Source organism: Rana temporaria, chromosome 7 (genome assembly GCF_905171775.1).
Source record: "Rana temporaria chromosome 7, aRanTem1.1, whole genome shotgun sequence".
Taxonomy (NCBI): domain Eukaryota; kingdom Metazoa; phylum Chordata; class Amphibia; order Anura; family Ranidae; genus Rana; species Rana temporaria.
Genome location: NC_053495.1, coordinates 10,938,301 through 10,951,310, shown reverse-complemented (window position 1 = coordinate 10,951,310; position 13,010 = coordinate 10,938,301). Strand labels below are relative to the sequence as shown.

At 45.0% G+C, this 13,010-nt stretch overlaps 1 protein-coding gene across 1 annotated transcript in view; it reads right to left on the bottom strand.

The window, feature by feature from the left end:
- GRIP2 (glutamate receptor interacting protein 2) overlaps positions 1-13,010 on the bottom strand; it is a 108,515-nt gene that overhangs the window by 72,125 nt on the left and 23,380 nt on the right. The window contains exon 2 of the mRNA XM_040358877.1: positions 4,415-4,495. Within this exon, the coding sequence (XP_040214811.1) occupies positions 4,415-4,495 (81 nt within the window). The remainder of the gene's footprint in view (positions 1-4,414; positions 4,496-13,010) is intronic.

Below are 13,010 nucleotides of genomic sequence, written 5' to 3'. Positions count from 1 at the left end.
GGTGACAATTGATGGCACAGTGGCTGTGTTTGATGGCATTGCACAGTGACTGCGTTTGATGGCATGGCACAGTGACTGCATTTTGATGGCATGGCACAGTGGTGCGAATTGATGGCACAGTGGCTGCATTTGATGGCATGGCACATTGGTGACAATTGATGGCACAGTGGCTGCGTTTGATGGCATGGCACAGTGGTGACAATTGATGCCACAGTGGCTGCGTTTGATGGCATGGCACAGTGACTGCATTTGATGGCATGGCACAGTGACTATGTTTGATGGCATGGCACAGTGGTGCGAATTGATGTGACTGCATTTGATGGCATGGCACAGTGGTGACAATTGATGGCACAGTGGCTGCGTTTGATGGCATGGCACAGTGGTGACAATTGATGGCACAGTGGCTGCGTTTGATGGCATGGCACAGTGGTCACAATTGATGCCACAGTGGCTGCGTTTGATGGCATGGCACATTGGTGACAATTGATGGCACAGTGGCTGCGTTTGATGGCATGGCACAGTGGTGACAATTGATGCCACAGTGGCTGCGTTTGATGGCATGGCACAGTGACTGCATTTGATGGCATGGCACAGTGACTATGTTTGATGGCATGGCACAGTGGTGCGAATTGATGTGACTGCATTTGATGGCATGGCACAGTGGTGACAATTGATGGCACAGTGGCTGCGTTTGATGGCATGGCACAGTGGTGACAATTGATGGCACAGTGGCTGCGTTTGATGGGCACAGCGAGGCTGCAATTTTTTTTTTTTCGTTTGCCATTCACCACAACTAAATCTAATAGAAACCAATTTGGATGTAGTAGAATGGGAGATTTGCAGCATGAGTGTGCAGAAATTGCATGATGTAATCAAGTCAACATGGACCAGAATCTCGAAGGCATGGTTGTGTAACGTGGAATCCGTGGCATGAAGAACGGAGGATGTTTTTAGAGAACAGGTAGGCCAACCCAGCATTAGCATGGTGTTCCTAATACATAATTTTTGGTGAACGTATAGTCATAAATAAAGCTTTCTTTGAGACAATGGAGGTCGAAGGACATCATGCAACTAGCTAAAGCTGTCTTTGCCTGTAGCTCAGAATAATTTCCACAGCACACCTCCTATTAGTGGTAGTCGAGCGTCTGCCCGGCTTTGAAAGGGTTACGTACATTCACAGTTCTGATCCGATTCCTCATGGATGACTGACTGCTCTGCGGGGATTCATGTCCTATCAATCTACCCCACCGCTGTGCGAATTACCAGCTGCCCGGGCCCTGGCTCCTCACACACACATCTTGATATGACTGCAGATGGCACCTTGCAGGGATATTAATGCTCTCTTGCTGGGGTTTAATTTCTGGCCTGACAAAAATTTAAATTGTAGTTATGGCGACCTGCAGCTCTGAGCCGACCTCCGTGGATTTCAGATTACACACAGGAGCTAAGAGAACGTATGCCGCAGCGCAACAAAAGACATTGTGTATGGACAGCTGGCCGACAAATGTATTTCCCGTTACCGAGACACGTATACAACATCCACTAATAGGGCTGAACTTTACTTCTGACCATGTCTGGATAAAAGGAGAAATTGCCCATGTCTAAAGATGTTAACCGTCAAAGTACCAATGGAGTTTTGCCATTTCAAATTATTGATGGTGGACCGACTTGTCCTATTTGGCTAGCCAGAGGAGCAGAGTTCAGTATAAACCACAGTATAAACAAAATGTGGTCTACAAGGACTAATAACTTAAATGACCTGGTATGGTTACTCTTCTCATTTAGGTTCCCTCAACAGGCCCCATCCCCCACACTAATACTCCCTTACTGTAGAGGATGAGAAGGCCGTTCTGAACCATCCTCTATCCAAATGGAAGGCTGAGGCGCACCGTGGTCAGCAGCGCGGGTGTGATGACATCACCGAAACGAGGAGGTGACACATTATGGTTAGGGTTAAGAGTTAAGCCTCGTACACACGATCAGTCACTCCATAGGTTAACCGATGAAGCTGACTGATGGTCCGCAGGGCTGGACTGGGACAGAAATTTGGCCCAGGACTTTATCCAGACTGGCCCACTTTGACAGGTCTCTCCCATGGCGGCCGGACAACTCCCGCACCCCTTCTCCCCCTTCACTAGCCACTAGCCGTTCTACTTTATTAGAGTAGAACGTCTGGTACCGGTACTCTTATAGGCAGTACCAATTGGGCAGCTAGACATTATTTCACCCGGGGGAAAGAATCAGTTCGGTGCTCCCCCCTTATGGGACAAGATTAGGTAGAAGTGAGAAACTCCCAGGCCATAGCTGTTGAGTCAGCTGTCTATCCCCTCCGCCCATGCTCCTCTGTTGTCCCCCCTGCTCCTCTGGTCCTCCCCCTGCTTCTTTGTTCCCCCCAGGTGAGCGCAGCGGGGAGGGAGAGACAGAGGCGCAGAGGGGTCCGCTGTCACTGAAGCTGGCCCACTGAGCCATCGACCCACCGGAAAACTCACTGTAGTCCCAATGGCCAGTCCATCCCTGATGGTCCTTCACGCCTACACACCATCAGTTAAAAAAACGATCGTGTCAGAACCGATTTTTAACCGATGGTCGTGCCTACTAACGATCGGTTTTGACTTATTGGTTAGGAATCCATAGGTTAATTTTAAAGAAAGTTGGCTTTTTTTTAACCTATGGTTTTTTTAACCTATGGGGCCCACACACGATCGGTTTTGAACTATGAAAGCGGTCCATCAGACTGTTGTCCTCTGGTTAACCTATCGTGTGTACGAGGCTTTAGGGGTTAGGGTTTACCCTTGAAGAATAAGGCTAGGACTCAGAAATTGGAAAAGGGGCCTCCCCCAGAGGTAAAAGGTCTGAAGGCGGGTTCTTAGAGGCCATTGGCCACGAGGCGTAGCTGACCCACCCCCACCAAAGCGTACCACCTACCCCAACCAAGTTTGGGAATGAACAAGTCGGGGAAAGTGCTTAGCTAAGCTGGCATTAAGCATGCCCGCTCTCTTCTCAAGCTTGAGAAAGGAGCGTGCATGCCCACTGCCAGCATTGCACATGCTCAGAAACGCGTCGCATCCTACCAGTGACATCATCATGCCCGCGCTGCCATCCACAGTGTGCCTTTGATGGTTGTGGCCGGCTTCCTCATCCCCTACAGCAGACTTCACAGCAGTTCTTTGCTGAGGATTTGCCGATCTTACCGGATTATTTTATTGATAAACCTTCCTATCTTTTCCATGATGCGAGTTGTTAACTTTATGAGTGAATAAAATTGTCATACAGTCTACACTTCGAGGCTCTTCTCCCGTTCCTTTTTGTTTCCTATGGTGATACCATTAAATGGGATGTCAATTAAACACAGCTCAAGGAACTCCCGTAAACCTCAAAGAACCCTAGGATTCCAAGGAACCTCGGTTGAGAATGGCTGCTATAGTAATGAAGGAAAGACTGAATATAAAGAAATTGCAGGCAGAAAATGCAAAGCACATAGCATGAAACAGAGAAACGGAGGTATGCTGTTCTAGATGTCGTTTAATATGGAGGGTTCAATACATTTCAAAATTTTAGGGTAGATTTTGTACTTTTACTACCATTCAAAGACTGCAGAACTGAAGCCCAGTCCAGCAGTTTCAGGTGCTTCTACTGTCCCCCTTATTACCAGAGCCAGCTTCTGCTCCTAGGACTAGCCTGCCCTACTGGTTGGACTTATGGGACTTTTTTTTCTGCCATTATATTACAGTCAGCAAGACTTTATAGGACTATTATTATTTATTCGTCTTTATATGCCATCTATTGCGCCTATCCTTGTGATGGTGTTACCATGGTGCTGGGGCCAATGCCACTTGGCAAAGTCAACTGCGTGACACCAGCGATCTTTTAACCACTTCAGCCCTGGACCATTTGGCGATTCGGCACTGCGTTTTCTTTAACTGACAATTGCACGGTCGTGCGACGTGACTCCCAAACAAAATTGACATCCTTTTTTTCCCACAAATAGAGCTTTCTTTTGGTGGTATTTAATCACCTCTGCGGTTTTTATTTTTTGTGCTATAAACAAAAACAGAGTGACAATTTTGAAAAAAAAAGCAATATTTTGTACTTTTTGCTGTAATAAATATGCCCAATTTTTATCAGTTTAGGCCAGGGGTCTCCAAACTTTTCAAACAACGTCTGGTAAAATCAGTCAATCACACGATCAGGAAATGACATTCCTGGGGGGCGTTTTCTATACTGTGTACAGAGCGCCTCCTGGTGGTCATATTGCATTTTACAGAAAGTTACAGCAGTTTGCAGATTGAAAAAGGAAAGGTCATTTTTAATAACATTCAATTACAATAAGACTTGTGTAGCAATTGTATATGCAAGATTAGTTACTTTTTTCTTACGAAAGTGGATTTACCCTTTAAGCCTTTTATCTTCTCACCTGGAATACTTTGACGCCGGGACACCAAAGCAGCATCGTTGCCCGTCGGATCTTTGCCGCCTTTCGAATACGGGCCGTCATCTGGAAAAGAGGACAATAAAAAGGATCAAAGGGCTAGAAAAATAAATGGGTTGGAAATCTGACTTATGTCATCTTTATATTAGAAATGACTACAGTTTTTTTTTTTTTATATTCATATAAATACAAATCAGCAAATGATATGAATCGGTTTATGACCACCATGAGTTTATGGTTGGTACACCTCGTCTATGTGGAAAAGGATGGCATTATTTATTATTATTTATGCAGTACGTATACACACTGGCATCTCCGCTTAGTATTGCGGCATAGTGGCTGTGCTTTAGTGCTCCTGCTGTTTCAGCACCAAGTCCGGTCATAGATGGGTCAGTTTGTAATCTATGGGTTGAACGAATAAAAACTGACCCGATTCCCTCATTCACAAATTTGAGGCGGACGGGGAATCCGCCTGCTGAGCTACTGTATTCAGACAGTGGGGGGGAACTTCCTTCCCTGTCATCAGAATACACTGATCAACATTGCAGGCTATAGACGGCAGCGCTGATCAAGTTGGGAAAATCCAACAGGGCAGCTGCACAGTCATCACTAGATTGACTTCTGTACAACCACAGAGGGCCATACATGGATCACAATCCGGATGGTTCCCCGCTGAACCGGACAAATTCCAATCCACGTACTGTATGGCCGGATTTAGGGAGCTCAGACTTTAGATGGTGGCAGACATGCAGGTATCTCCCCTGTAACCCAAACTACATTTACAGATTTTATTATTATTATTACACAAATAGAGCTTTTTGAACTACTGGGTTTTTTTTTTTTTTTTTACACAAATAGAGCTTTTTGAACAACTGGGTTTTATTTTATTTTTTACACAAATAGAGCTTTTTGAACGATTGGGTTTTATTTTAGTTTTTTTTTTTTACACAAATAGAGCTTTTTGAACAACTGGGTTTTATTTTACACAAATAGAGCTTTTTGAACAACTGGGTTTTATTTTACACAAATAGAGCTTTTTGAACTGGGTTTTTGATTTTATTTGTATTTAATTTATTTTTACACAAATAGAGCTTTTAAAAAAATGGGTTTTATTTATTTTATTTTTTACACAAATAGAGCTTTTTGAACAACTGGGTTTTATTTTACACAAACAGAGCTTTTTGAAGAACCAAGTTTTATATTTTATTTATTTTACACAAATAGAGCTTTTTGAACTGGGTTTTTGATTTTATTTGTATTTAATTTATTTTTACACAAATAGAGCTTTTAAAAAACTGGGTTTTATTTATTTTATTTTTTACACAAACAGAGCTTTTTGAGCAACTGGGTTTTATTTATTTTATTTTACACAAATAGAGCTTTTTGAAGAACTGGGTTTTATTTTACACAAACAGAGCTTTTCGAAGAACCAAGTTTTATATATTTTTTTTACACAAATAGAGCTTTTTGAACAACTGGGTTTAATTATTATTTTTTTACACAAATAGAGCTTTTGAAAAACTGGGTTTTATTTTATTTATTTTATTTTACACAAGTAGAGCTTTCTGAACAACCGAGTTTTAAATTTATTTATTTTACACAAATAGAGCTTTTTGAACAGTTTTTTTTGCAATGTAATTAAAAAGAAGACCAACATTAAAAAAAATTATCCAATAAAGAAGTAAAAAAAATATAAAAAATAAAAAAAAACTTTCTTCATAAATGTTGCCAAAATGTATTCTGCTACAGGTCTTTGATAAATAAAAATCCCAGAAAGCGTATCTCTCAACCCCCCTCTCTCTCTCTCAAACCCCCCCTCTCTCTCTCAACCCCCCTCTCTCTCCCCTACTTCCATTTCTCTCCTTTTCCATGTCCCCAATCTCTCCTTCTAATTCCTATCTCTTCTCCTAGCAGGTGGGGGAACACTGTGGAAGGCTAGTAATGGGTTTTGGGGGGGGGGGGTGCATTTTATTCTTCCCTAGGGCAGCACAAACCCAAAATACACCACTGGGTGGGACCAGGTGTGCTCAGGTGCTGATTGACAAGCTATGGACTAATCAGACTAATGCTGATAGCCACGCCTCCTGAGAATTTTGTTTAACCCATTGTAGTGCAAGCAGACACAGGCTATGCGACAACTCTGCTGTGAATTCAGGAGCAGCATTGTTGTCACCAAGTCACAGGAAACGGCATTAGGTGGACGTCACTGGCAGGATCAACAGGTATTTGTGTGACTAAGAAAGCTGTAAGCGCAGATCTACTTCTAATGAAGTATTGCAACACATTTTTTTTCTCCTTTCACTGGGAGGCCAAAGTTCTATTTTTGTTGCCATCATCTCTACTTTTCCAAGGCTACGCGTCCGACTCGCTTTACCGTTCCTGAACCGCAAAGTTTTGACATTTTGTACGCAGGCTGTAAGTTTGCTGTACAACACATTACTTTCTTTTCTAATCTGTCACCAGATAAGAGACTTCAAGGACCCGAGACAGCCAAACATTTCCACAAATAACATTTCCCATCAATGGCTCCCGGAGATCGAAATCACAAGTGAGACGAGGCTGTATACTGCAAGACGACAAAAAGAAGATGCCAGAGAGATTACTGGAGACGGTGTCCCCGCCTCGTCCAGACAAAGGATGGAAATCCATCACATTGTCATTGGAAGAGGCATCGCCATCAAAATAAAGATTTATAAAGGGGGAGGGGATTACTTTTTAAACATTAAGGGACTGCTGGGACATGTGTAGTGCGGAAATCCAACAATCCCCCTCTCTCTTCCCCCCCCCCATCTCTCTCTCTCCCCATCTCTCTCTCTCTCCCTCTCCCCCCATCTCTCTCTCCCCATTTATTTCTCTCCCCCCATCTCTCTCTCTCCCCCCCCCCCCCATCTCTCTCTCCCCCCATCATCTCTCCCTCTCCCCCATCTCTCTCTCTCCCCATCTCTCTCTTCCTCTCCCCCCATCTCTTTCTCTCCCCCCATCTCTCTCTCCCCCCCCTCATCTCTCTCTCTCCCCCCCTCATCTCTCTCCCCCCATCATCTCTCCCTCTCCCCCCATCTCTTTCTCTCCCCCCATCTCTTTCTCTCCCCCCCATCTCTTTCTCTCCCCCTCATCTCTCTCTCCCCCCCCTCATCTCTCTCTCCCCCCCCTCATCTCTCTCCCCCCCCCCCTCCATCTCTCTCCCCCCCTCCATCTCTCTCTCCCCCTCCATCTCTCTCTCTCCCCCCCATCTCTCTCTCCCCCCCCATCTCTCTCTCTCTCCATCCATTTCTCTCCCTCCATCCATCACTCTCCATCTGTGGTGGACGTGAAAATAAAATGAATATTTTATTCTTTTTACTATTAGAATCACTGAAATGTTTATCTTTCCTATATTCCTTATACTGTTTATTTGTTTTTATACGCATTATGCATATGTATGTATGGGTATGTCACAATACTGCTTATCTTCCTTGAGGATTTTATATCAGATATTGTTTTAAAGTTATGAACCCAGCATTGAAAATATGAAGAAACAGATATTACATTGTAAAAAGTTACCATTTGAAATGGAGATACAAAAGGACTAGTATTAAGAGCAGATGTCACCCCCCCCCCCCACTCTTCGCTCTCACTCCCAAACCACCCCTCCCTCCTAGATTCCTCAATTGTAACAGGAAAGCCTCCCCCTCCTTCTCACTCAGACCAGCAAGGATAGGAAATTTGCAAAGCTGACAATGGACTCTTTATGACACGTGGATTCACAAGGGTGTGTGTGCATGCCCAAGAATGGATTTCCAAGAAGAAACCATCCCTATATGAACTGACCTATGAGGGTGCCATGTGCTACAGACGTAACAGGGAGGGGGGAGGGTAGAATGGGTGATGGAGTGGGTGTGTATGTATAATGTGAACCAATCAAATGCATGTATTTGTGTTTTTATGGTGCTAAAAAAAACTACAGTGAGAGGTCTTCCTCCCCCTCTTCTTCGCACAGCCATCCAAGTAGTCTGGTCTCAGCTCCTTGTAATTTGGTCAGCAGGCAAAGTAGCTATTCGCCCTGAGAAATTGTGTCAGGAAATGAATTAATCTATTACACATCCATCTCTCTCTTACACACACACACACACACACACACACACACACACTTGTGCTCATAAGTTTACATACCCTGGCAGAATTTATGATTTCTCTGCGATTTTCCAGAGAATATGAATGATAACACAAAAACTTTTCTCTCACTCATGGTTAGTGTTTGGCTGAAGCCATTTATTGTCAATCAACTGTATCAATCATCAGATGTTTTTTCACCTTAATGCATAGATTGCATTAAGGTGACATTTTTCTTTACTTTACAACTCCTTTAAGGAGGTTAGGAGGGGGGGAGGGGGGAATTATTTTAGTGAACATAACATAGTCACAGCCAAACCATTTTTCAGGTTTTATTGCCAAAGAAAAATGAATTGTTAATGAGCGGTTTAATGAAGTATTGGTCCGGCCGCACTGATTATTCCGGGACCGCTTTTCAACATAATAACAGTAAATTGGAATTTTTCGGATATTCTTTTTATCATTAGTAAATATTCATCTACGGTATGAAATGAATGAGTCTTTGCTCTACTCTGTCGCAGTCACTGGCAGATGTTGCCGATATCTCTATAAAAAAAGTTTTTTTTTTTTTTTGTAGCACCGCTGATAATTACCATCCCCCGATGGGGGGGGGGGGGGATACAGCATAGAGCACCCAGAAAGTGAACCGCTGCCCCCCGCAGGCTGCTGATTACAATACACACTAATGAACATTTGTATGGATGAAGCCTCTCTGGCTCTCCGCTACTTTTCTGGTATTCCAATTCCATGTACAGGCGAGTCATTACAGCTCATCAGATGCCTAATGGAGGAGGGGGGGTTTTATTTTTGTATTTTGATGGCAATTATGACATATTTAGTTTTTTTTTTTTTTTTTTTTTAAAGGAAGAAGAGGGTACATTACAGTCCAACATGATCATCATCCCTCCACAGAGGTCAGCTTTCCAATCAGCAGAGAGCACAAGCATTACTGACTGGAAATCTATACGTCTCAGCAAGCAGGTGTGTGGGACCTATGCAGAGTGACCACTGCTTCCACACACAGCACAAGGATCCTTTTTTCTGCAGCACACCAAGCTTTTCTACTCAGAAGTAAGCAGCATTCTTCTCACTGATCACCAATGTAAGGAACATTCTTCCAACATGTACCACCATTTATCAATCTGTATCCTCATATATCACCCTGTACCACCCTGTATCACCATCCAGCAATCTGTATCACCATATAGCGCTCTGTATCACCATATAGCGCCATGTAGCGCCATGTAGTGCCATGTAGCGCCCTGTAGCGCCATGTATCACTCTCTAGCGCCATGTATCACTCTCTAGCGCCATGTATCACTCTCTAGCGCCATGTATCACTCTCTAGCGCCATGTATCACTCTCTAGCGCCATGTATCACTCTCTAGCGCCATGTATCACTCTCTAGCGCCATGTATCACTCTCTAGCGCCATATAGCACCCTGTATCGCCATATAGCACCCTGTATCACCATATAGCACCCTGTATCACCATATAGCACCCTGTATCACCATATAGCACCCTGTATCACCATATAGCACTCTATCGCCATATAGCACCCTGTATCGCCATATAGCACCCTGTATCACCATATAGCACCCTGTATCACCATATAGCACCCTGTATCACCATATAGCACCCTGTATCACCATATAGCACCCTGTATCACCATATAGCACCCTGTAACACCATATAGCACCCTGTAACACCATATAGCACCCTGTATCGCCATATAGCACTCTGTATCACCATATAGCACCCTGTAACACCATATAGCACCCTGTATCGCCATATAGCACTCTGTATCGCCATATAGCACCCTGTATCGCCATATAGCACCCTGTATCGCCATATAGCACTCTGTATCGCCATATAGCACCCTGTATCGCCATATAGCACCCTGTATCGCCATATAGCACTCTGTATCACCATATAGCGCCCTGTGTCACCATATAGCACCCTGTATCACCATATAGCACCCTGTATCACCATATAGCACCCTGTATCACCATATAGCACCCTGTATCACCATATAGCACTCTGTATCACCATATAGCACCCTGTGTCACCATATAGCACCCTGTGTCACCATATAGCACCTGTATCGCCATATAGCACTCTGTATCGCCATATAGCACTCTGTATCACCATATAGCACTCTGTATCACCATATAGCACTCTGTATCACCATATAGCACTCTGTATCACCATATAGCACTCTGTATCACTCTGCATTACATTGCTCTGGTAGTAAATTTGAGGACATACAAATATTTCCCCACCATTCATTTCAGGGAGACTTCTGCCAAACAGCAGCCAGCCCGCGCCTTTCTTGATATGAATCGGATTTGGTAACATTAGCTCGTTCTTTGCGGCTCGGCGTACGGAATGTTGTCAATGCAATGCTAAACGCGTGGGCGCCGTCTCCTCTAGCCAATCCTACACATCCTTCTGTTTCCTTAAATAACGTGATGAAACAAAAGTTTTATTTCGGCGCCTGGTACTATAAACGCTCCGGCATGACAACCACGCCACCGATCCCTCACCCTGCCCCTTCCTCTGATCTAAATGTGTCCTTACAGAGCGGCCGGGTGGAAGAGACGCACATTTGATGCCCCTGTAGGAGATCATCGCCTTGCTGATTACATTGACAGAGGTGCCCAGCATTGCAGAGTGTCATCAGATCTCATGACAAATGTGTACACGGACATTCTTCTGCAGGGGATTACCCAGAAGCCTTTGCAGTCGAGTTTACATTCCTGGCAGCTTTTCCCTCCACTCTGCATAGTGTATAGAATGCAGTGGCGGCTGGTGCTCAAATTTATTTGGGAGGGGGGCAAACGTAAAAAGAAAAAAATTGCAGCCTCACTGTGCCCATCAAATGCAGCCACTGTGCCATCAATTATAACCACTGTGCCATGCCATCAAACGCAGCCACTGTGCCATCAATTAACACCACTGTGCCATGCCATCAAATGCAGTCACTATGCCATCAATTTGCACCACTGTGCCATGCCATCAAATGCAGTCACTGTGCCATGCCATCAAACGCAGCCACTGTGCCATCAATTATCACCACTGTGCCATGCCATCAAATGCAGTCACTATGCCATCAATTTCGCACCACTGTGCCATGCCATCAAACGCATTCACTGTGCCATGCCATCAAATGCAGCCGCTGTGCCATCAATTGTCACCACTGTGTCATGCCATCAAACGCAGTCGCTGTGCCATGCCATCAAACGCAGTCGCTGTGCCATGCCATCAAACGCAGTCGCTGTGCCATGCCATCAAACGCAGTCACTGTGCCATGCCATCAAACGCAGTCACTGTGCCATCAATTGTCACCACTGTGCCATTCCAAACGCAGCCACTGTGCCCCTCAATTGTCGACACTGTGCCAATTGTCACCACTTTGACCTTTAAAGCGGTGGTTCCCCTAAAAATAAAATTTTAACATTGCTTTTCCCAAATAAATTACGATTAGAATCGGCCAGTTTTATTAAAAAAAAAAGGTTCGTACATACGGTTTGTTATTTTCGTTCCCACCGCCACTTCCGGGTACGATGCTGGCGGTGGGCGTTCCTAATTGATGGACAGGCACCCGACCGACGCATACATCGCGTCACGAGATGCCGAAAGAAGCCGAACGTCGGTGCGCATGCGCCGTATAGAGCCGCACCGACGTTCGGCTTCTTTCGGCATCTCGTGACGCGATGTATGCGTCGGTCGGATGCCTGTCCATCAATTAGGAACGCCCACCGCCAGCATCGTACCCGGAAGTGGCGGTGGGAACGAAAATAACAAACGGTATGTATGAACCTTTTTTTTTAATAAAACCGGCCGATTCTAATCGTAATTTATTTGGGAAAAGCAATGTTAAAATTTTATTTTTAGGGGAACCACCACTTTAATTGTCGCCACTGTGCCCATTGATGCCACTGTGCCCATTGATGCCACTGTGCCCATTGATGCCACTGTGCCCATTGTCGCCACTGTGCCCATTGATGCCACTGTGCCCATTGATGCCACTGTGCCCATTGATGCCACTGTGCCCTTTGTCGCCGCTGTGCCCTGTAAAATGCACTTACCTTAATCCTTCGACGTCCCTCGATGTCTTCTCCCGCCTTGGAGACGCTTCAGCCAATCAGGTTACCGATAACCAGAATCGGCGAACCTGATTGGCTGAGACGGCCGTCAGTCTTATCCAAGGAACGCACCCCGTACGTTGCCTGGATAAGACATCCAGGAGACGAGGGCTGTACTTGGAAAGCCTATCAGAGCCGCTGGCTCTGGAAGACCCTGCTGCTTGCCGCTGGGTGTCGGAGGAAGTGCCGAGGTGGGTGGGGACAGCAGTGCTGCACTAGGCGCAGGCCTCGCTCCCGGTCTCACCGTCTGAGAGTAAATTGTCACTGGTTGCAAGACGCCAGGCAGCCCTGGCCTTAGCAACCAGTTCCGGAAATGTAGTTATTAGTTAGTAGGGGGGTGACTG